This window comes from Geotrypetes seraphini, chromosome 8 (assembly GCF_902459505.1).
Source record: "Geotrypetes seraphini chromosome 8, aGeoSer1.1, whole genome shotgun sequence".
Classification (NCBI taxonomy): domain Eukaryota; kingdom Metazoa; phylum Chordata; class Amphibia; order Gymnophiona; family Dermophiidae; genus Geotrypetes; species Geotrypetes seraphini.
In genome coordinates this window covers 76,968,464-76,993,136 of record NC_047091.1, presented here as the reverse complement: position 1 = coordinate 76,993,136, position 24,673 = coordinate 76,968,464, and the positions used below count along the sequence as shown (strand labels likewise).

At 44.4% G+C, this 24,673-nt stretch overlaps 1 protein-coding gene across 7 annotated transcripts in view; it reads right to left on the bottom strand.

The window, feature by feature from the left end:
- Window positions 1-21,755, bottom strand: part of MARK2 (microtubule affinity regulating kinase 2) — a 360,912-nt gene extending 339,157 nt beyond the window's left edge. For 5 of the 7 annotated variants that reach the window (XM_033954139.1, XM_033954140.1, XM_033954143.1 and 2 more), the window contains exon 1: window positions 21,466-21,753. In XM_033954139.1, the coding sequence (XP_033810030.1) occupies window positions 21,466-21,510 (45 nt within the window). In that variant the 5' untranslated portion in view covers window positions 21,511-21,753. Of the gene's footprint in view, window positions 1-21,465 lie in introns of all 7 variants that reach the window. The other 2 variants (XM_033954141.1, XM_033954146.1) reach the window with 2 other exon arrangements.
- Window positions 21,756-24,673: the final 2,918 nt, after the last annotated feature.

The following is a 24,673-nucleotide window of genomic DNA, read 5'->3' as shown; positions in this document are numbered from 1 at the left end:
CCCTTTAACTAAGTTGTTGTCTGACGGTATCCATAAGGGAGCCTAGTAGTGTCTCTGTACTGAAGTTTGTTCTGAAGGCCTGATTGCATGGGGTGGGAGTAGGTTGTTGGTCATCTATGTAATCGGTGAGGAGTTTGGGCCTACTAGGCCTTCTATAATTTTGACATATAGCGGAATTGAGGCTATAGGTCTAAAGTTAGATGGGAGGTTTTGTGGTGCTTTTGGGTCTTTTTGGATTGGGGTGATGACAATTTCGCTGAGGTCAGCAGGGAATGTGCCTTCTGTGAGCGTGAATTGGATCCATTGTAGAGTTATGGTGCGGAATTTTACACTAGAGGTGGTAAGGAGATATGAGGGGCAATGGTTGAGGTCACAGGAGGCATGGCTGTATTTTTTGTAGAATTTGTTGAATTCTGACCATTGTATGTTAGGGAATTGTGTCCAAATTCTGTCTGCTGCGGTTGCCTCTTTTCCTGTAGGGTGGATTGTGATTGGGTTTTGATGGGATGGGTTAAGGATGAGAGTGGCTCTGGTGTTGGTAATTTTGTTCTTGAAGTGTTCTGCTAAGAGGGTGGGTGATGGTGGAGGGGTGTTCGTGGTGGTAGTGTATGGTTTGGTGTCTGTTAATTCTTTCAGGATTTGGAATATTTTTTTGGAATCTTGGGTTTCCGTGCCTATGAGATTAGTATAGTAGCTTTTCCTCTTATCTCTTAGTAGATTTTTGTATTGTTTGTTGATTTTTTTCCAGTCGGTTTTTGTTTGATCTTGGTTCTTTTTTCTCCATTTCTTTCTAATCTTCTACACTGTCTTTTGAGTTGGAGTAATTCATTATCAAACCATTGGTCTGATTTCCTGCTGGTTCTGGTTTTGGTTTGTAGGGGTGCCGATCATCAAGGATGTTGGTGGATTACATTTTTCCAGTGGGAGATGAAGTTTTTTGGGTCGCAGTCTTGGATAGTTTCGTCTACATTTGACCAGAAAATGGTTGGGTCGATATGTTTTCGTGAGGTATATGTGGTTTTTTTGATTGAGGTGTGTGTTTGATCTTGGTCCAATTGATGTTGAAGTTATAAGTGTAGTGGTCTGACCATAGGGATGGGGACCATGTTCCGTTAGGAGTTTGGATTGCTGGATTGGATGGTTGGTGAGACCATGAATGCAGCAATGTCCAGTTGATGACCTTTTTCATGGGTGGTTTGTGGGTTATAGGATCTGGAAGGATAAGGCATTGAGGAAGGATAGACAGTTATTTGCTGGTGTGGAGGTTGTGTCTTCTAGGTGTAGGTTTAGGTCTCCTAGGATGAGGTTATATTCAGCTGTTAGTGAGTTTTGGTAGATGAAGTTTTCAAATTCAGGTCTCACTGTGGTCCAGTATTCTTTCGAGATCTTTTTAAATTCCTTACCAGATTTATAAGCTGCTACAATCTCTTTCTGAAGGCCTCAGACAACTATTTTGATCTCACCATGGCGTTCACTTTCATCGCAGCAGTCATGAGCATACCAAACTAAATGTCTGAGGTTTAAGTAGGGCAAACCTCCTTCAAAATGCTGAGTAATGATGTTCTAATTATGTGCATCTGATGTGCTACACCTGTGTGTGAATTGAGCAACTTTAAGTGGGAGGATCTGTGGGGGTGTCCTAATTTATTCCTCAGTTAGAATACACATTTTTGTGGATATCTTTTGTTTCATGAATAAATCAAGGACAATTTTTGTTGTTTGCTTACAATTACATCACTTTCTTTTCCAAAAATTAAAAAAAAAGATTTGACATCAATATGTGAACATTTCTTAAGAAAGAACTGAATATTTCATGGGGTGTCCTAATTTTTCACATGAGTGAGTGTGTGTGTGTTTTTTAAACATATGTGACGAGATCCATGTTCCATCCCATAAGAAAACCTAGGGCCAGGAGAAAAAGGTGAAGGCAGGGACAACATTAAAAAAACAGTTTCATCCTGCAAGGGAAAATAGAACTCACCAGCCTTGTGAACCACAAAATCAATCCCCAGGGAAACAGCTATAACAGGGAGATCAGATTACATTTGTATTATGTATGTTTTAGATTTGTGACCCACCTAGGTTATAGGTGGATAGAAATTTAAAAAATAAATACAATTTGAGGCAAGTCTTCTGACGTTTCCAATAGAATTTATAGATCAAAAGGGCCTACAATCAGGTTGGGGGGGTGTAACAGGGGGGTCTACTGCCCTATAAAAGAAAGAAGTGAGAGTAGAGCTAGTCTCCAGTGAAGAGGCCAAGGTGAACGACACCAGAGCCCAATCTGAAACTTGCTATGCTGACAAGATACAGAACTCCTGTTTTACTGGTGTTAAAAAGAAATGGACTAAGAACCAATCCCTGCAACACACCACTGATAACACCCTTTTAAGCACATAAGCAATGCCTCCACTGGGTCAGACCCGAGGTCCATCGTGCCCAGCAGTCCGCTCACGCGGCGGCCCAACAGGTCCAGGACCTGCCAGTAGCTCCCTATCTATACCCCTCTATCCCTTTTTCCAGCAGGAAATTGTCCAATCCTTTCTTGAACTCCAGTACCGAACTCTGTCCTATTACATCCTCTGGAAGCGCATTCCAGGTATCCACCACACGCTGGGTAAAGAAAAACTTCCTAGCATTTGTTTTGAATCTGTCCCCTTCCAATTTTTCCGAGTGCCCTCTTGTTCTTATATGTTTTGAAAGTTTGAAGAATCTATCCCACTCTACTTTCTCTATGCCCTTCATGATCTTGTAGGTCTCTATCATGTCTCCTCTGAGTCTTCGCTTTTCCAGGGAGAAGAGCCCCAGCCTCTTCAATCTTTCAGTGTATGTAAGGTTTTCCATGCCCTTAATCATTCGTGTAGCTCTCCTCTGGACCCTCTCAAGTATTGCCATATCCTTCTTAAGGTGCGGTGACCAATACTGAACACAGTACTCCAGGTGCGGGCACACCATTGCCCGATACAACTGCAGGATGACTTCTTTTGTTCTGGTCGTAATACCCTTCTTAATAATACCCAACATTCTGTTTGCCTTCTTCGCGGGCTGCTGCACATTGTGCCGTTGACTTCATTGTTGTATCCACCAATACACCCAAATCTCTTTCAAGGTTACTTCCCTCTAATACTAATCCCCCTATTTGGTAGCTGAACATCGGGTTCTTTCTCCCTATATACATGACCTTACATTTCCCTACATTGAAGTTCATCTGCCATTTATTCGCCCACTCCTCCAGTTTGTTAGGTCCCTTTGTAGGTCCTCACACTCTTCCGTAGTTCTAACCCTTCTACAGAGTTTAGTGTCATCCGCAAATTTTATAACTTCACATTTCGTCCCCGTTTCCAGTCATTAATAAATACATTAAACAGCAGCAGTCCCAGTACAGACCCCTGCGGAACTCCGCTCGTGACCTTCCTCCAGCCCGAGTAGTGGACCCTTTCACTCCAACCCTCTGTCTTCTGCCTGCCAACCAGTGTTTGACCCATCTGTGTATGTCCCCTTCCACCCCATGGTTCCACAGCTTCCTAAGTAGCCGCTCATGGGGTACCTTGTCAAATGCCTTTTGGAAGTCAAGGTAAATTATGTCTACGGGTTCCCCTTTGTCCCAACTGGCTGTTCACCCCCCTCAAAGAAGTGCAGTAAGTTTGTTTGGCACGATCTTCCCTTGCAGAAGCCATGTTGGCTTGCTTTCATCAGCCCATTTTTTTCGATATGCTCACAGATACAGTCCTTTATCAGTGCTTCTACCTATCTTGCCCGGAACCGATGTCAAACTTACCGGCCTGTAGTTTCCCAGGTCTCCTCTTGACCCCTTTTTAAAGATAGGTGTAACATTTGTTAATCTTCCAGTCCTCTGGGATCTCTCCAGTTTTCAAGGATAGGCTGCAAACTCGTTGGAGTATTCCCGCTATCTCATTTCTTAGTTCTTTTAGTACCCTAGGGTTGGATTCCGTCCGGGCCTGGTGATTTGTCGCTTTTCAATCTATCAATCTGTTGGAGACATCCTCATGGCTCACCTCTATTGTTTGACAGTTTTTCTTCTTGATCACCATGGAAGATCACGTCGGGGTTCTGGTACACTGGATGTGTCCTCGCTTGTGATGACTGACGAGAAGAATTTGTTTAACTTGTCGGCTACCTCTTTTTGCTCCTTTATCACTCCCTTTTTGTCTCCATCATCCAACGGTCCTACTTCCTCTCCCTCGCCGGTTTGCTTCCCCTTAACATATCTGAAGAACAATGTGAAGTTTTTTGCCTCCCTGGCCAGCCTCTCTTCGTATTCTCTTTTCGCCCTCCTAACCATTTGGTGACATTCTCTTTGGCGTTTTCTGGTGTTCCTTCCAGTTTTCCCCAGTTTTATCCTTTTTTCCATTTCCGGAATGAATTTTCTTGTCTCCTATCGCTTTCTTCACACTCATTGTTTATCCATGGCGGGGGTCTTTTGTTCGGTTTTTTTTGTACCCTCTTCTAAATCTGCTGGATGTACATATGTTTGTGCTTCTTGCACTGTGCCCTTGAATAGAGACCAGGCTTGCTCTACAGTTTCTCTTTTCCTTGAGCTATTTGTGAGTTTTTTCCTTACCATTGCTCTCATAGCATCATAGTTCCCTTTCTTGAAGTTGAACGTTGTCACTGTGGTTCTCTTCCCTTTTGCTGTACCTACTCCTAATTTGTACTGAATCATGTTGTGATCGCTGTTTCCTAGTGGTCCTACTACATTCCACTTCTTTTGCAGGTCCCCCAATTCCGTTGAGGATTAGGTCAAGAGTGGCATTTCCTCTTGCTGGTTCTTTGACAAGCTGATCCATAAAGCAGTATCTCACAGCCTCTAAGAATTCTGTTTCCCTCGCACAGTTCGAGTTTCCAATATTCCAGTTTATCCCGGGGTAGTTAAAATCTCCCATTACTGTCACGTTCCTGTTGTTGCCTTCCCGCCTCAATTCTGCTGCCAGATCTTTGTCGTTTGCATTCCGTTTGTCCAGGTGGACGATAGTATAGACCCAATCTTATGTTCAAGACCATTTTTTTCATGGTAATTTAGCCCATAATGACTCCAATCCTTCCGCCTTTGGTTCTATATCCACTGCGGACGAGGGAATGGTGTCTTTTATGTATAGTGCTATTCCTCCACCCTTCTTGTGGGTCCTGTCTCTTCTATAGAGTTTGTACCCTGGCAGTACTACGTCCCATTGGTTATCCTCGTTCCACCATGTTTCCGTTATTCCAATGATGTCTAGGTCTTCTTTTTTGGCTATGACTTCTAATTCTCCCATTTTAGACTTTAGGCTCCTTGCATTTGCGTACAAGCAATTTAAGTCCCGGTTTTTTTCTTTCTCAGCTGGTTTTACATGTGTTTTTGCTCCTCTTGCCATCCCTTATCTGGGCTTGCCAGTCCCTGATTTCTGTTCCTTTCTTCCTCATTTTTTGGTGCATCTTTTTCGATCTGCAACCTGTTTTCCCAATCTCTCCTGTTCCTCTAATTTTATCTATTTGCCCTTCTTGTTGGTCAACAGATTTCTGTTGTTCGTCTCTTGCTTGTTCTCCATCTACCACTAACCTTTGCTGCCTTCCACTCAACTAGTTTCTAACCCAGTCAGTCACTTTAGAGCCCATAATGAGGGTTGTTCAGTTGTATTTATAAGTTGCCCTATGAAGAGTCACATCCCATCTCAGAAGCATTTGGTCTTTGAAGTGGATTAGAAAAATCTGAAGACAAATGACAGTTCTCTCAGAAATGCCCAACAACCTTGCAAAGTAAAAATTACAACCCTCTTATCTCCCAAGCCAAATGGTACACATAACCTAACAAGCAAAGATCTAGCATATGCCTCTCAACCTCAAGAAAAACTAGAAGATAGCCTAATCATCACTCTATTTTACATCCCTCCTAAGAAATGGCCCACCGCTAAAGACAACTTCTCCAAATTTCTCCTCACTAACTCAATTACAGGTCCCTACAACCTACTGATCGGTGACCTGAACATTCACCTAGAACAGGCCGAACGGAGTGACACCAAAGACCTATTATTCCCTCATCACCTCTCTAGACTTCTTCGTACCGGCCCCATGAAATAATCCATCACAAAGGTCACCATCTAGACCTAGCAACATTCTCCTCCAATAGAACAACTCCACCTCAAGATTCTCTGGGAGCTAGCCACTTGGACTGACTCCCTATGGTATGACCACCGACTTAACTGGCAAGCAAAACATCATCCACCCAACCCCAAACTGGCAAAAAGAGCCAAGAAAATGATAACCACCAGAGGCCTTATCAACCCAATGGAATTCTGGTCTCACTACGACATCTCCTCCAACCCGGGCCCCAACTCATTCATGGCGAAGCCTGGACCAGCACAAGCACTCAGATCCTAAACAAAATGGCCCCCATTAAAACAGGAAAAATGAGAGAAACATAAACTCAGATGGCTGGTTTGACCGCCAAATATAGGATCAGTGAAACAGGAATTACGGAAGCTAGAAAGACTATGGCTAAAATCTGGTGACAGTAAAGAGAGAACCAACTGGAGAACAAAATTAAAAGAATACAAAAAAACTCATAACTACCAAACGCACTAACTTCTTCGCGCAAAAAATCGGTTCCCCTAACCCCGACATCAAAAACCTCTTCAAAATAGTCAATAACCTTTATGACACTCAGACCCTAACCCATACTACCTCTGACTCCCCATCACCAGCCAATGCCCTGGCTGACTTTTTTTACACCAAAATCTTCAAGTCGTCTATCGATCCACACAACCAACCATTAAATTACCCAGTAGCTCAACACCTTCGACGAACCCAGGGCTGATCTGTTCTGAAACACCTTTGCAATCCTAACTGGCAACAATTCTGCAAGCTTTACTCAAAATACCTAATTCCTACTGCATACTGACATTGCCCACCTATGTAATGAAAGTTGCCCCGGGCCACCTTCAAAGGCCAAACTACACACCTGGATCTCTTCCCTTTTACTCTCTGGCACGCAGTTTCCTGAGGACCAAGGCCAAGATCCTAATCTCTCAGATTTAAAAAACCCCAAAGTAACCCATCAACCTGACATCAACTACAAAACCCATCGCTAACATCCCCTTCTTTGCTAAATTGATGGAGGGGCTGGTCAACCAAGACTTAGTGACCTATCTGGACAAATTCAGGCATTCTAAATGATAACCAGTCTGGGTTTCCGTCCTGGACACAGCACAGAAACCATTATAGCTTCTCTATTAGACTCCCCTCCACCACCTGTTAGCCAGGGAACACTAGTCCTTCAGTTTGATCTAAGTAGCGCCTTTGACCTAGTTGATCATACCATCCTCTTAGACTGTTTGGAGTCAATCGGCATCTCGGGCAATGTTTTAAAAATTGGTTCCAGGGTTTTCTAAGTAAACGATCATACCAAGTTTACAATGACAATACACACTCCTTCAGCTGGGTAAATGCATGTGGAGTCCCACAAGGCTCTCCCCTCTCCTCCACACTATTCAACATCTACCTGGCTGCACTTTGGAACCTATTTTCAAAGCTTGAAAATCAAGTTCTACATCTACGCTGACATTACCTTAGTTTTTCCTCTAACCATCATAACTCCTGAGATAACAAATCACCTGGCATCCATCCTAAAACAAATCGAAACATATGGATGATCATTTCAAATTAAAACTCAACTCTGAAAAAATCAAATTCTTCCTGGCGAGTCCAAACGACAAAATCAAAGATTCAACAATCTCCTTAAACGGTCAAGTCTTCCCTATCACAGATTCCATAAAAATTCTGGGAGTGACACTGGACCGCAACCTCACCCTTGAAACTCACACCGGACTTACTGGTCAGAAAAAGGCATTCTCCGCCTTATGAAACTGAGAACCATCAGAAAGTACTTCGATGCAACCTCATTCCGATTACTGGTACAATCCTACATCCTATGCCTACTCGACTATTGCAACATTATCTACCTGGGGTCCTTCAAAAAAACCATTCAAAGACTCCGCATCATCCAAAATTCGGCAATCCGACTGATCTTTGGGCTGAAAAAATAGGAATACATAACTCCCTATTATCAAAAACTCCACTGGCTACCCATGGAAGCAAGAATCCAGTTCAAGTTTGCCTATCTCTGCTTCAAATCCATTCTTGGTATGGCCCCCTTATACTTGGTTCCCCATTTTTCCTTAACTACTGCCCCTTCCAGGCCCGCCCGCGAGAACCCACCTCTTCAACCACCCAACTCTAAAGGCCTGCCGATACAAAAGACACTTGAACAGAACACTTGTCTTCCAAGCAGGTCATCTAAATAACTGGCTGAGCGGAATTATCTCGCGCTCCTCATCCTACCTAAACTTCAGGAAATTATTAAAAACTAACCTATTCAACCGAATCATAACCCAGGTCCTTTCTCCCTACCCCTGCTCCTCAAGTTCTCTTTTGTCTTACCTCTTCACCCTGCCCACCTTACATTTGTCCCCTCTTATTTAACCTGTTCCCCGCACACACATATTTATTGTACCTGTACTCGCTGATTGTAACTATTCGCTGATTGTCCAGCCCTCTTTGTTGTAAACCATATTTGCTGATTCTTTGTTGTATCTGTATTCACTGACTGTAACTATTCGCTGATTGTCCAGCCCTCTTGTTGTAAACCATATTTGCTGATTCTTTGTTGTATCTGTATTCACTGACTGTAACTATTCGCTGATTGTCCAGCCCTTCTTTGTTGTGAACCGCTTCAAACTTCTACGGCTTTGGCGGTATATAAGAAATAAAAGAATAATAATATTACTAAACTAGCAAACAATATTTATTACTGTTCACCTTATTAAGGAATGAGTGTCTCTCTGGCAGACCCAAGGATACAGCATCCTCCTTTTGGTCATCACTCTCTAAAACACAGGGTGGAGCATGGAGGTTAAGCAAAGCCTGCATTACATTTTCTTTAACTACAAAGGGCTGGAGTGTAGGGGAAAAACTCTAAGAGCAATATAATTGAGAAGAAGCAAAACAAGGCTAATAAAAGATCAAAATAATAAAAATAACCAAACCATATTCAATAAGAACTAAAAGAAAACTGAACCTTTTCTTTGGACGTAACAAAAAAAAAAAAAAAAACCCACTCCCAATGTAATAGAATGCATTTAGGGCAGGAGTCGTCATCCCAGTCCTTGAAACACACCTAGACAGTCTGGTTTTCAAAATATTTTTAATGAATACATATGAGCTAGATTTGTATACACTGCCTTCATTATGTGCAAATCTAGCTCATACATATTCACTGGGGATATTCTGAAAACCAGACTTGGTGAAGCTAGGTATGTCCCAAGGACTGAGCTGAGAACCCCCAATTTAGAGTATAAAGCAAAATAAAAATATCAACTTTAACATTACTATATCCGATTTCATCCATTTACAGTGTATAAGACAAGGAGTCTTTACTTACTTTTGATCTTCCTTTGTACAATTCTTTGCCACCAATCATCCAATTTGAAGAAAATTATATGAAATGTTGAAAGATGGTTAAAACTTGGCTTTTTACAAAGTGATTATAACATCTTTAAGTTTCATGGATAAGAAATAAGTTGTTGGTTAAGTTTTAAAGAAAGTATTAGGTTATGAATGTGGGAGGAAGGAAGGCTGTATTAAAAATGTATTTGATATTTATTTTTTAAATTATATTATTAAAGATGGCTACATTATTTAATAATGTAAATTGATTACCAGCTTCTTTAGTTAATTCATCCAAAACTCTAATTTTATATTCTCTAATCTTAATGTTGTTCTTTCTAATAAATAAATATATAGATAATAGGGGAGCAGAGAAAGTTCACTAGTTTGCATATTTGCACAGATTGCACATATTTATCTACTAAATCACATTGGAAAAGCAAGACTGCAGAGCCACGAGTTTTGACCATCCATGCCGAACAAGATAAGTGCAAAACTTTAATGGTTGATTAATATAGCAAAATATATAAGCACAAGCAGGATGATTTTTTGTTTTGAGATCAGACACTGTGTAATAAGGGACCCATAAATGCAATGATGGTCCCGAAATGATCTCGCTGTGGCTCACATGCAGGAGCTAAGACACCGAGCACTTATATATTCATATATTTATCTATATATTTATTAGAAAGAACAACATTAAGATTAGAGAATATAAAAATTAAGAGTTCTGGATGAATTAACTAAAGAACCTGGTAATCAATTTACATTAGTTATAAAGAACACCGGTAATATAGACTCTATACGCCTATTATTTAAAGTTACATTATTTAATAAACATGATTTAACAAATGCATTTAATTTTTTTATTATATTGTATGTGATTTTTATTGTTCTGTGTCTTCACTGATTTGTGAAGGCATGTAAACAAGATAAATATATTATACATGTTTTACATTCAAATGTAAGTGCTTTGCTTCTGAAACACACCTGTGACCACAGCCAGGACACTTAACAACCCTGCATCTCAGCTCTGACTACATGATGATACTGATTTTAGGATTTCTTCTGCCCACTCTCCTATTGGGTGCCCCAGTGAGCAAACTACTACCACCACTTCCTTCCCCAGAATTAGATGACTGTGGAGGATGGAAGAAATAATTTTAAAACCCTGAACCAAAAGACATGTGACCTGAGACATCATCTTCTCCCAAGGTTTCTATACAACTAGCAAACACACAGTACCGTATTTTCACGTAGATAACGCGCACCTGTGTAAAACGCACACACGGGTATAGCACGCGAAAACCACAAATTTATGTACAGAAATTTTTGTATACCGCACATGCTGCCCGACTCTCCTTTAGCCAGCCCCGACTCTCCTCTGGCCATCCCGACAATCCTTTCGCCCGCCCCGACTCTCCTCTCCCCCTTGAAGTCCTGTCCCCACCCTGAAAGCCTGATGCCCCCCCCCCGACGTCCGATTCACACCCCGCCAGGACCGCTCGCACCCCCACCCCGAAGGACCCGCTCGCACGCACCCGCACCCCCACCCCGAAGGACCGCTCGCACGCACTCCCACCCGCACCCGCACCCCCACCCTGAAGGACCGCTCGCACCCCCACAGCCTCCCGACCCCCCATCATGTAGAAGCTCCTACCGATGTCCTGCTGCTTCCTTTTGGCGGTCTCAACTCCCCGACACGATCGGGGCAAGAGGGAGCTCAAGCCCTCTTGCCCCAGCCAACCGCGGCACCCCCAACACGATTGGGGCAAGAGGGAGCTCAAGCCCTCTTGCTCCCCCGACTCCCCGACACGATCGGGGCAAAAGGGAGCCCAAGCCCTCTTGCCCCGCCAACTCCCCAACTCCCCGACAATATCGGGCCAGGAGGGAGCCCAAGTCCTCCTGGCCCTGGCGACCCCCCCTAGTTGTTCGGGCCAGGAGGGAGCCCAAACCCTCCTGGTCACGGCGACCTCCTACCCCACCCCGCACTACATTACGGGCAGGAGGAATCCCAGGCCCTCCTGCTCTCGACGCAAACCCACCTCCCCCCAATGACTGCCCCCCCCCCAGAACCTCCGACCGCCCCCCCCAGCCGACCCCGACCCCCCTGGCCTACCCCCACGACCCCCCACCCCCTTCCCCGTACCTTTGTGTAGTTGGCCGGACAGACGGGAGTCAAACCCGCCTGTCCGGCAGGCAGCCAACAACGGAATGAGGCCGGATTGGCCCATCCGTCCCAAAGCTCTGCCTACTGGTGGGGCCTAAGGCGCCTGGACCAATCAGAATAGGCCCGGGAGCCTTAGGTCCCTCCTGGGGGCGGGGCCTTGGGCACATGGTCGGGTTGGGCTCATGTGCCTCAGGCCCCGCCCCCAGGTGGGACCTAAGGCTCCCGGGCCTATTCTGATTGGCCCAGGCGCCTTAGGCCCCACCAGTAGGCGGAGCTTTGGGACGGAGGGGCCAATCCGGCCTCATTCCGTCGTTGGCTGCCTGCCGGACAGGCGAGTTTGACTCCCGTCTGTCCGGCCAACTACACAAAGGTAAGGGGAAGGGGGGTGGAGGTGTCGTGGGGGTCGACCAGGGGGGTCACGGGTCGGCTGGGGGAGCGGTCGGAGGTTCTTGGGGGGGGGCGGTCGTTGGGGGAGGGGGGTTTGCGTCGAGGGCAGGAGGGCCTGGGATCCGTCCTGCCCGTAATGTAGTGCGGGGTGGGGGTAGGGGGTCGCCGTGGCCAGGAGGGTTTGGGCTCCCTCCTGGCCCGAACAACTAGCGGGGGGGGGGGTCGCCAGGGCCAGGAGGACTTGGGCTCCCTCCTGGCCCGATATTGTCGGGGGAGTTGGGGAGTCGGCGGGGCAAGAGGGCTTGGGCTCCCTTTTGTCCCGATCGTGTCGGGGAGTCAGGGGGGCAAGGGAGCTTACCCCGATCGTGTCGGGGGTGCCGCGGTTGGCTGGGGCAAGAGGGCTTGAGCTCCTTCTTGCCCCAATCGTGTCGGGTGTCGGGACCGCCAAGAAGAAGCAGCAGGACACCGGTAGGAGCTTCTACATGATGGGGGGGGGGCGGGAGGGCTGTGGGGGTGCGGGCGGTCCTTCAGGGGGGGGGTGCGGGTGGGAGTGCGTGCGAGCGGTCCTTCGGGTGGGGGTGCAAGCGATCCTGCGGGGGGGGGGGTGAATCGGACGTCGGGGGGAACTATGTAAAAAAAAATTTGTACAACGCGCTCACGCGTATAACGTGCAAGGGTATGCGCGGTACATAAAAACCACGTATAACGCGCGCGTTATATGCGAGAAAATACGGTAATGCAATTTCTACAGCAACAATTGCCAATGGTAGCCTTTTTAATCAGGTTGGGGTCCATATCGACGAGTCATAGCCATGCCAGCCGGCGCATGGCCACCGCGAAGGCTGCGACCCTGGAAGATAGTTCGAAGCCGTCGTAAGCGGCATGGAACAAGTGTAGCCTGAGGTTGGAAAAATCCTCGAGGAGGAGGCTGAACTCTGTCTGGCGAGGGCTGGGTAAGCTCTCCGAGAAGGAGGCGAGCCGCCCAATGAGGTGCTTCAGGTAGGAGGAAAAAGTGAAGGTGTAGTTCAGGACTCTGGCGGTCATCAGAGTTCTGGTACAACCGGCGTCCGAATTTGTCCAGTGTCCGGCCTTCGCGTCCAGGGGGGACCGCCGCGGACACCCTCGAGGGGTGAGCTTTTTTCAGAGATGATTCCACCAACAGGGATTGGTGGGACAGCTGTAGTTGCTCAAACCGTCCGGTACTTAGACTCCATTTTGGATGGGACCGCCGTCACCATGTAAGGAGTCTCGAGGTTCCTGATAAGGGTCTGCCCGAGTACCGGGTTCAGTGGTAGCCTGAGGGACTCTCGGGGTGGGGAAGGCATATCCAGCTCCGCCAGGTATTCCTTGGAGTACCTTGAGTCAGATTGTAGGTCCAAGTCAAGGGCACGTCCCATGTCCTAGACGAACCTCGTGAAGGATGGTCGATGGGGTCCCGTGGCCCCTTGCGGGGACGGTGACCGAGACCGCCCTTTGGCTGAGAATGAAGGAGAAGCCTCCCTCGAATAGCGGGGCTCTCGCTCGGATCCTCGGTCCGATACCGGAGACGTGCTGTGAAAGCGCTCCGGGCAGCCGCGGCCAATCAGGCCTCGCAGTCGCGGCGATCCGGGAGCCCCTGGATCGCGAGAAAAAGGTGCGAAAAGCACAATGAGCAGGAAGAAAAAATTTTTCGTTATGCACAGCGACTTTTACGAAGAAAGGAAACAAAAAAAAAAGGTAGTAAATCGCGGTGCAAAGAAGGCACTAGGGCAGCGCTAAGAAAAACGTGTCTTCTTAGCACAGCGGAAAAAATCGAACTGGAGGGGATGCGCCCTCTAGTGGAGCAGGAGGCACACATGCGTGGTGCAGCCAGCAAGCTTGAATCTTCAATCAAGTTTGCTTGAAATGCTGTCCGCATCGGGGCTCCGTAGATGACGTCACCCACAATGAGAATATCATGCCTGCTTGTCCTGGGATAATGCAATTTCTACAGCAACAATTGCCAATGGTAGCCTTTTTAATCACTGGATGAATATCATTAGCCACCTATGTAATGAATAAGCTTTCCCAGCCAATTGTACAGTCAAGATTCAACAGTACGTGATCCATCAATTCACAGTATTGCTTAAGCCAAGGCATGACTGTAAATCTCAGATTTAAGAGAGTAAGGCACAGTTCTAATTAGTACAAGGGCGTAAGTATTAAGAGAATCATCTTGAACAAAACATTTAACTATCAACACCAAAGAAAAAGATATATAAAATTGTGGCCTTGCATGGAAACAAATGCATGAAGCAAGATTCTATTTCCTTTCTGAGTGTGACTTCAAATAGGCTGGTGTATAAAGTAATAGTGAAGCTAGTTAAAATGGCAAGTCAAAAGCACTTATGAGTGTATTCAATTGAAGAGAAGTTGGCTGCTACAAAAAAGTACCGTAAATCATGGCAAATGCAAGCTTCTGTGCCTTGAGAACTGGGCAAATATAAGTCCACATTTCACACTATTGCTGATTTGGATGCAGCCATGAGCACACAGTTCACTCAACAGTGAGAAGAAGGAATACTGATCTGCGGCCCAAATGTGCAGGCCAAACCTAAAACGTTTAACCATTTGAATGGAGATGAATCTTTTCAGGCCAGTAAAGATGACTGGGTTGTTCAAGAAGCCATTTGGTATAACTGCAATGATGATTTCCAGGGACAGTCAGTCTACAGATGACGTGGCTACAAGCGCATTTCCAGCACAACTGAAAAATGTTAGCAAAAGCAGTCAATATAAAGAAACAAATTTACCACTAGGATGAAAGTGCTTTGTTTGCCAAACGCCTAGCTGATAGAACTCTGAGCTTCTAATATGATGAAATGAAGTCCGCTGGCTTTAAGAAGATCGGGTAACATTACTATTTTGCATCAATAACATTGATAGTCAAACTTACCTCTCTACTTATCGGGAAATTTAGCAAACCTAGATATTTTCACCTTATAAATGGAACATCCTTGTCAATGATGTAAAACTGCCTGGATGACCATGGATATCTTTGATCATAGTTTAATAAATATTATGCCCCAGAAGTATGCAAGTATGAATGCAAAAAAGCTGGAAACCAAGGCCCAACTGCTCTTTGATCACTGCTGTACTCATATTCCTGCTAACTCGCTTGTTTCCCAAGCTAGTTAATCCACATGATGTTCCTGCCGAAGAATGCAATCTCTCAATTTCAGCCCCTGGACCAAAGAATAAAATAATTTTAAGACTAGCTACAGGTGAGAACTAATTATATCAGATGCACTGGAGATCACTGATTAGCAGCTTCTTGGAGGAATTAAACATGAAAGAAATCATTCATTTAGTTAAAACCACGTGGGATGTGGTTAAGAGCAAATCTATTGAGAATTGTTGGGTTAAAGGTCTTGGTGAAGCTTTCAATTCTCCAGCCACAGAAGATGACACCTCATCTAATGAGGACATATCAGACTACAGCTTTGAAGAGTTTACACAGAAGTCAAGCAATCATCCTGGAAACAAAGGAGAGAAATTGTAGCAACTGTAAGAACATAAGAATTGCTGCTGCTGGGTCAGACCCGTGGTCCATTGTGCCCAGCAGTCCGCTCACGCGGCAGCCCTCTGGTCAAAGACCAGCGCCCTAACTGAGACTAGCCCTACCTGTGTATGTTCTGGCTCAGCAGGAACTTGTCTAACTTTGTCTTGAATCCCTGGAGGGTGTTTTCCCCTATGACGGACTTCAGGAAAGCTTTCCAGTTTTCTACCATTCTCTGGGTGAAGAAGAACTTCCTTATGTTCGTACGGAATCTATCCACTTTTAACTTTAGAGAATGCCCTCTCGTTCTATCTACCTTGGAGAGGGTGAACAACCTGTCCTTATCTACTAAGTCTATTCCCTTCAGTACCTTGAATGTTTTGATCATGTCCCCTCTCAATCTCCTCTGTTTGAGGAAGAAGAGGCCCAGTTTCTCTAATCTTTCGCTGTACGGCAACTCCTCCAGCCCCATACGGCAACTCCTCAAGCCCAAGAATTAAGGAATAGCTAGAGTTAGTCAAAGCAGACCCAGTGGCTCAGCATTTCACAAATAAAGAAATCCTTCAAAATTTGTGAGGTGCCACAACCAACTATACTGCTAGCAAGGAATGCGATTATGCAATTTGTGAACCCTACGTTATAGATTCCAAAGTCCTGCAAGCAATTGAAAGGTTTATGACATGGATGATAAAGAATACTGAAAGCATAGACATTAATATTCAACTTATAGTGAATATTAGGAATAAGCTGAGTACAGTGTTGCATATGAATAGTAGCACTACAGAAATAAGACATAATAGTAGTGAAAAACTGACTTCATATTTTATGTAAAAGTGTTAAACCATTTAAGATTTTAACTAGGGCCTCGTTTGGTTTAAGTTTTGTTAATCTCTGCATTCATTATAGTTTTTGCAAAAGATAGACAATGGGTGATAGTTTAATCATTGTTTATATTGGTTGCTTTGGGGGTTTGCATAGTAATCCTATACACATCTTGCCATAAAGCCTCTCGTCATGCAACAGGCCTTCTGAAGAGGTAACCTTTGATATTACTAGAAGTAAATTAATAATTTCATTTATCTCACAGGCTCATTTATATGTGGCCTCTAATCCTTGGACCCCGATTTGTGTGTACTAAACAGTCTCAACTGAACCACCAATATGCCATTTCACAAACAACAGAACTTTTCATAACATTACCAGTCTATTAGTAAAAGTACTGTGGCTGTAAAGTGGCTTTGGACTCTGTATGACAAACTGTGGAAGTTTAAATCATTTTATCAAAGCAGGAAGACCAAAAGATTACCAGAAAAGGCACAGAAAAATAGGATACCAACTTCCTATCACCATTGCTGGTAGCTCTTCCAAGTCCAAAACATAACAGTTCCCACTGGTCTTCCAGGCCCCTCATTTGCTACAAATCTCTAGGATTTCTTATGACTAAGAGCAGATCAACAAAGGTTTTTCTTTTGCCATCAAGGCTATCACAAAATTAACAGAAGAACATAGTGGGTAGATCACGTCTGCTTCATTGCCCTAACAGAGTCCTTGGAAATAATTAAGCTGACAACATGTACTAAATTGCACTGGTAAAATTACAACCGGCTTCCACCTGTCTGCTGGAAACAGTTCCATGGGCGTTTGGTAGAAAGTGACATACTGAGATCTAGCTCCACAGCCCTTGTAGCAGTTCTAACCACAAACAGGATGCTAACAAAAAAATGATCAACTGCAACTCTGGATGCAGCTACTCACAACAGGCATGAGCTAAGGGGCCTACTTCCACCTTCCTTTCTGTGAACTGATAAGCGGGAGAGTAACTTGATGGTTATCATGGTGGGACAAGAAGTGGGGGGGTGGGACACACCAAATTTGATTCCCACTGTGGCTTCTTGTGACGCAGGGGAAATCATTTAACTGCATACTGTATAACCCCAGGCACAAATATTTTGAGCCCAATAGGGACAAAGAAAGTACCTATATGTAATATGCAAAGAACTCTGCACCAGAGAAAATTACTGTACTGTAATATAATCTTAATAACTGTTCTAGGATGCTGTATTTCCTTAGACATGTCTGACTTTATAACACACAAGCAGGTCTACACAGGCAGCTTAACATAAAAGGTAGCAGATCTTAGCAACTATTCTTAATGTGCTTGTTTATTTGGTGGGTGTATCTAAACAACTAATACCCTCACCTCCATCACCTCAACCAGAGAATACCAACTGATTACAGACTGATCTATATACACTCACATCATTTAACCAGGAAATACAATTTTTTCTGCAATATATTCATGGGAGACAGGTTGGGGACTACCCTGCTCTGTGCAATATTTCAGACTGGGTCATTGAAAAAACCCTTTTACTTTTATGGGTTAGTGCATTATATATTTTTCATTTCACAAATGAGGAAGTGAATGTAGTTACTCAGGAAATAATTTTGCGAGAGAGAGAGGGGAAGGAAACCTGTTTGTATGTGTTAACTCACACTAACCTCACCTCAACATATTCTGAGTTAATGAGAATGAAAATACACCAGTATTCAGTTTTTTGTTTTTAAGAACATCCAGGAAACCACATGGCATTCACTTGGTGTGTCTCTATCAAAGGAGTTCCTCCAGGACATTGACTATTAGGTATTCTTTATTATTTATTTGGCTCAACTTTTTTTCCAACTGTAGCTTAAGGTGAGTTACACTCCAATACACTAGGTAGTTTCCTGTCCCCCAGAAGGCTTATAATCTAATTTTGTACCTTAGGCAAAATGGAGTGTTAGGTAACTTGCCCAGGATCACATGAAACAGCAATGGGATTTGAACTTGTCTTCCATCATTATCAGCCCTATGCTTTAATAACTAGACTATTCCTCCACTCCAGGACATTTTTATTAGTTGCAAGAAGATTAGCTTGGCTGACTGTTAAGTGATCAAAGTCTCTACTCTCCTACCTTGCAGCAGCCATCCAAGGTGCAGTGTACATCACAGCTGAACACAACTCTTGGCATAAACAGCTTCAAAATGTCCCGCTTAACAGATTGTTTAGATCAGTGTTACTCAACTCGGTCCTGGAGTACCCCCTTGCCAGTCAGGTTTTCAAGATATCCACACTGAATATGCATAAAAGACATTTGCATATAATGGAGGCAGTGTATGTAAATCAAGTTTATGCAAATTCAATGTGGATATCCTGAAAATCTAACTGGTAAGGGGGTACTCAAGGACTGGTTTAGAGCCAGAGGTTGCATTGTCAGGCTAACGCAGCTCTATGAATACTCAGACAGGAGATATGTGCAGACACAAGACAAGGTTCCCTCTCCCCATGAAGGAGGACCCATTCTGTTTACTAAATACCCAGGAATGGCTGGTGAGGTAGGGGTATGAACAGACACCTTTTCATGAAGTAGAGATGATACAAATAAGAACTCAAGTCTAAAAGAGTATCTCAAGACACAATCACGTGTAGACATGTATAATAGGCCAAAAAACACAGGCCCTGAATACAGCCAGTTCAAATCACAGATCTGTCCTCACGCTCTTTAACATAATGTAATACACATTAACCTGCAACTTGTACAGATACAAGATGCCCTCTAATATAAACCAAGTCTCCATGCCCTTGTGCTGAGGAAGAAGGAAAAGGATATGATTTTTTTTTTACATTCAATCCTTCAAACAGGCATCCAGTGGACTATCCATATCAGCAGCAAAGGACTTCTTAAGACCAATTATAAATAACCTTATACAATTAATATTAACTAACAGAGGCAAAATCTGTTCTACCTTTCCCCATCCATGAGGGAGGGTCTGGGGGTACAGAAATAAAAACGAAATAAAAAGGTAAAGTAAAAAACAGATGGCATTAAATAGGGAAGAAGAGTATAAGAACAGAAGGGAAAGAAGACAAGAGAAGTGGAGGACAAGCAGAAGTGAGGAAGAACTATGCCAGAGAAAGAGAAGTAATCAAGTACTTAGCTAGGATAGTGTGCGGATCAGAGGACTTCTTGACTGTGGAGCTGTTAGGGCAAGATTGAGATTTCAGGACATCCACAATGAACATGCATAAGAAATTTGCTGACACTGAATTTCTGTAATTAAGAAACTGACTCAAGTCAATTAAACCAACATATGAGAAGAATCCGTTGTACTGTAATGTTGCTCAGAGACATATAACTAACTCTAAAGAGGGGGGGGTTACCCCCTCTTGGGTGAAGTTTTTCATCCAATCATAGCGTGATATTTAGTAGAAACGGGTCCAACTCTTGAAGGTGTAAGTTACTTAATAACTGTATTCAACTCTTTAAACGATATTGCTTTCAACACTTTTGAAGAGTACAAAAAATGATTGCATTCAGGTTGTACTAGAGGTGTGAGAATGTACTTAGCTTGTGTGCAAAAATGCAACTTCTCAGAGTCCCGAGGCGGCCCCGTTTCGGCGTCTGCTTCAGGAGACCCCGCCAACCGAGAGTGAGATATTTTCAAAAAAGTCACACCATATATCACGCTATGATTGGATGAAAAACTCTTCACCCAAGAGGGGGTAACCCCCCCTCTTTAGAGTTATATGTCTCTGAGCAACGTTACAGTACAACGGGTTCTTCTCATATGTTGGTTTAATTGACTTGAGTCAGTTTCTTAATTACAGCTCAGCTACTTTCCTGACTCTTTTTGTTACATTGTCCCTGTTTATTGGAGACACTGAATTTCTAGCATATGCAAACATGTTAATTGCAGATACCCTGAAGTCCTTACTAGTAGTAGGGAATGTGTGTTTTTGTGTATGTATAGAGTAGACTAGGCAGTGTCATAGATGGGTTTGAGGAACATGAGAAAAGGTCTTAAGTCTCATAGTTAGCAGTGGAACAGCAGAAGGAGAATTGAGTTAGTAGTTCTATATTGTACATGGGTCTCACACTGGATTAAGGTGGGCAAGCATGTGGAGATCAATAGGGATACACAGGTTTTTACAGTGAGCAGAAGTATAATGAAGGGAAGGGAATCAGTACAACCATACAAATACAAGTCTCATGGTGGACAGTGTTATAGAGGGAAAATGAGCATCTGTATTATGTAGTGTCACATTGGATCTCACACTGGACAGTATGGTATGTGAGGTTATATTTAGGAGGATCAGTGGTATTATATGGGTCTCACACTTAATGGTATATAAGGATGAGAGTCAGTAGTTTCACAGGGGTCTCAAAATGTGGACAGCAATAATGTAGGTGGTGGGTCAGTAGTGCTACAGACAGTTCTCAAGGTGGGCAGCACTATATGGGGGATCGGTAGTACTATACACGAGTGTCAAAGTAGGCATCAGTATGTGGAGGAGGAGTAGTGCTACACATAAGTCTCGAAATGCACAGCGGTATGTGGGGAGTCAGTAGGGCTGTATACGAGTCTCAAAGTGAGGAGGGTTAGCAATTCTATACACAAGTCTCAAGGTGGGCAGCAGTATGTGGAGGGATCAGTAGTACTATATCTGGGTGGGCAATGGTAGAGTGGAAGATGTGGGAGTTAGTAGCACTATAAAATGGTATGTAAGGATGTGGGGGAGAGCCAAGTATGTGAGGGGGTAAGTAGTGCACACACAGGTATGTGGTGATATATTGGGCGGGGTCTCAGTTGTGCTATACGTAGATCTCACAGTGGACAGTGATGGAATGAAAGTTAGAAGTGCTAAACACGGGTGTCATAGTGGTATGTAGGGCTATGTGGAGGGGGCCTTAGTGGAGCTATACACGGATCTCACACAGTGGTATGTGGAGATGGGGGTCAGTCATGCTATATCAGGGTCTCACCGTGGGCAGTGGGGCTGAGAGTGCCATACGCTAGCATGGAGGGAGGGGGCGAGGAGAGAATGCACCACGGGAGTGGACGTATTGCGAGGAGGAAACAGCACATTGAGGCCGCGGTGCCGGCAGGCGGAAGCGGTATAGGAGGGTTTCTCACCTGGTCGCTCTCGCTCACGGTAGGCAGCGGACTGCGGGCGGACATCGCTCCCCTCTGTTCTCCTCGCCCCTCTGCGCGGAGGGGGGGGCGGGGCGGAAGCACCGCCGGACTCTCCCCGGGCTCCCGTCTCTCTTTCCCCGCTCCTCTCACAACGCCCGAGACCAAAACAGGAGCCGCTTCCTCCTCAACATGGCGCCGCCGCCACCGCTCCCGCCTCCTCCCGACACGACGCAGCGCCACCCCCGGACCGCCCCGCACCCTCCCCGTCCGTGCTGACGTAAAGCCTCGGCAACTTCCGCCAGACTCTAGGAGCTTCCCGCCTCCGGGAGTTCCGCCTGTCCTTGTGCTGCTTCGGCTACTTCCGCCAGGCAGGCTTTCCACCGCCTTCCGAAGTTGCCGGAAGTCGCCAGCCCAGAGCTTTGTGGGTGTTGTAGTTTACAGCTGCGACCTGCACCTCACGAAGTTCCGGGGTTTCTGGCCCTCCACTTTTCCTTTAGGAAGGCCCCGAGTACTGCAGAGCTAGTTGTCGCTATCTCTAAGTTAAAAGGAGAGCCAGTGGTAGGATTTCAACTGCACAGGACCGAGATGATTACTTCTTTGCTGAGTTATTTTGAAAGGGTCACTTATCCTTCCCACATTTTCTGTGCTCAGGTGCACAGTTGTTTAAGCTCTAAAGCAATGTCCTTCAGTGCAAGAAGGCGGCCCCCATTGTCTTTTTTTTCTGCTACTCTGCCTCAGGACACAAAGAGGAAAGTGGGTGGGTGAAAGCATTTGGAAATAACATAGTAAATGACTGCAGATAAAGACCCATATGGTCCATCCAGTCTGCCCAACCGTATGCGCTCTATAAATTAATGATTTAATTTAAATTGCCCCTTTTCTTAGATATTTCTAGGACTGAAACTCAAAGCTCACTAAAGAGCCCATCTAAACCATCCCAGCCGTCGAAGCCCTCCCCAGTCTATCCTGAACTGAATGTCCATGCAGGGGACACAGACCGTGCAAGTCTGCCCAGTACCAGCCTTAGTTCTTCAATATGTACACATTATTTTCTGATTAGAGATCCTCTGTGTTCATCCCATGCTTTTTTTTTTTTTAAACTATGTCACTGTTTTCCTCTCCAATCTTTCTCCTTCATCCTATGCTCCCTGATTCCAGAGCGTCCTTTCAATTGAAAGAAACTCACCTCCTATGCTTTTATGCTATGTAGGTATTTAAACATCTTTGTCATATCTCCCTTCTCCTGCCTTTCTTCAATATTGAGATCTTTAAGTCTGTCCCCATATGCTTTATGACGAAAACCACTGATCATTTTATAGTAGCCACCCTCTGAACCCACTCCATCCTTTTTATATCTTCTTTAAAGTGCAATCTCCAGAATTGTACACAATATTCTAAATGAAGTTTCACCAGAGTCTTATAAGGACATCATCATCATCATCTCCTTTTTTCCTACTGGCCATTCTTCTCTCTATGCACCCAAGCATGCATCTAGTTTTCACCATGCCCTTTCTAGCTGTTTGGTCACCTTAAGACCATCACATACAATCACACCCAAGTCCTTCTCCTCTTATATGTGCAAAGGTTCTTCATCTAAACTGTACCATTTCCTCGGGTTACTGAAGCCTAAATACGTTACCCTGCGTTTTTTAGCATTAAGACTTAGATATTGTCATCTGTCTTCTTCCATGACTATATTCATTTAAATGCATGCATCAGGCTAAAGGTTTTGGATTTAGGTCTTGCTTTTTTTTTCAGTAGTAGAGTTGGAATAAATATTTTCCTGTCTCCAGATGTTTTACAATCTAAGTTGGTACTTATGGCAATAGGTTAAAAGGGAAGTTCGATAACTGGATGCCTGCATGTATGTGCCAAATTTGGAGTTAAATATAAACTTTCGTATGTAAGTGGCAGCAAAGTGCTATTGTGTAAGAGCACATTTAAATGTCAAGAGGGTGGAACATGGTGGGACTGCCACTTACACATGCAACTTACACTATGGGGTGCCTTCAGGGGATTCAGTGAATCCGCAGCTGCACAGCTATGCATTTTCATTTGTTGATTTGTTTCATTTACTGTACATTTTGCTTGATGCGGTATGATTGACTGAACAGGCTGCCTGCTCAGCCAATCAAATTACATCAAGCAAAAAGTAAACAACAACAACAAAAATATGGCTGCACACTGGGGATTCACTAAATCCCCCAAAGGCCCTGACAGTACTACTTTGAATTTGATTGGTTGAGCAGACAGAAGCTACAGTAGTAGCTTCTGCCTGTTGCACCAATCAAATTTCAGGCAAAGGAAGCATGCCATCAGGGGATTCATTAAATCCCCAGAAGTCCTTGATGCATTGCTCTGTTAGCAAGCGTGAGAGAAGGGTGAGGGTTCAGTTCCGAAGGAGGTATTTAAGGCCAATCTTCCTGGGATCCTGGGCGTGTGTGTACATGAAGAGACTGTCTGCTCTGCTGTGAGTGTGGGCACAAAGGACTGTGGCCCGGATGCACTAAAAATAGTTGTTAAGACTATGTGGGTTGTTGTGGGCTGATTTTTTTTATCTGATTTTAAAACAGCAATCAACTTTCCAACAAGTTTGCATTCAAATGAGTTTCATGAAGGTTCACTGTAATCCCATCTGATTGGTCGTCGAGAAAGCGACTCTCACACATGCGAAAAGCCAACAGAGGAAGCCCTAACAGCTGAGCAGTAGGGGAAGTCCCAAAGCAGCCTCCTGCCACTCAGCTGTTCAGGACAGGAAGACTTTTTTTTCTTTTAATGGCACAGATGTGTGTGTTATGCACATACAATATTTGTCCCCATAGAACCAATATTACTGCAAATTTTAAGAAGCACCTGCAAAATGTCCACCCAGCTGCGCATTATAAACAGCCTTCGTTGAAAAGATCAGCAAGCTGTTCTTCGTCAGATACATCAAAATCTTTGCCAAGGAGACAGCAAACTTTGGCTGCTTCATGGATCAGTAATGGAGGCATGATTGTGTCACAGAAAAGGGTCAATGATCTCATCACAAATGTTGTTATTGGGGACATGCAAGCCTTCTCAGTGGTCAAGTCACCAGAATTCATTCAGTTAGTCACTGGTCTTCAAAACCAGCAATACCATATTCACTCACAAGGCTCTTACTGGACACGTTGAGGACCAGTATTGTAAAATGACAAACGACCTTCAGAATAAGCTGTCACTTGTG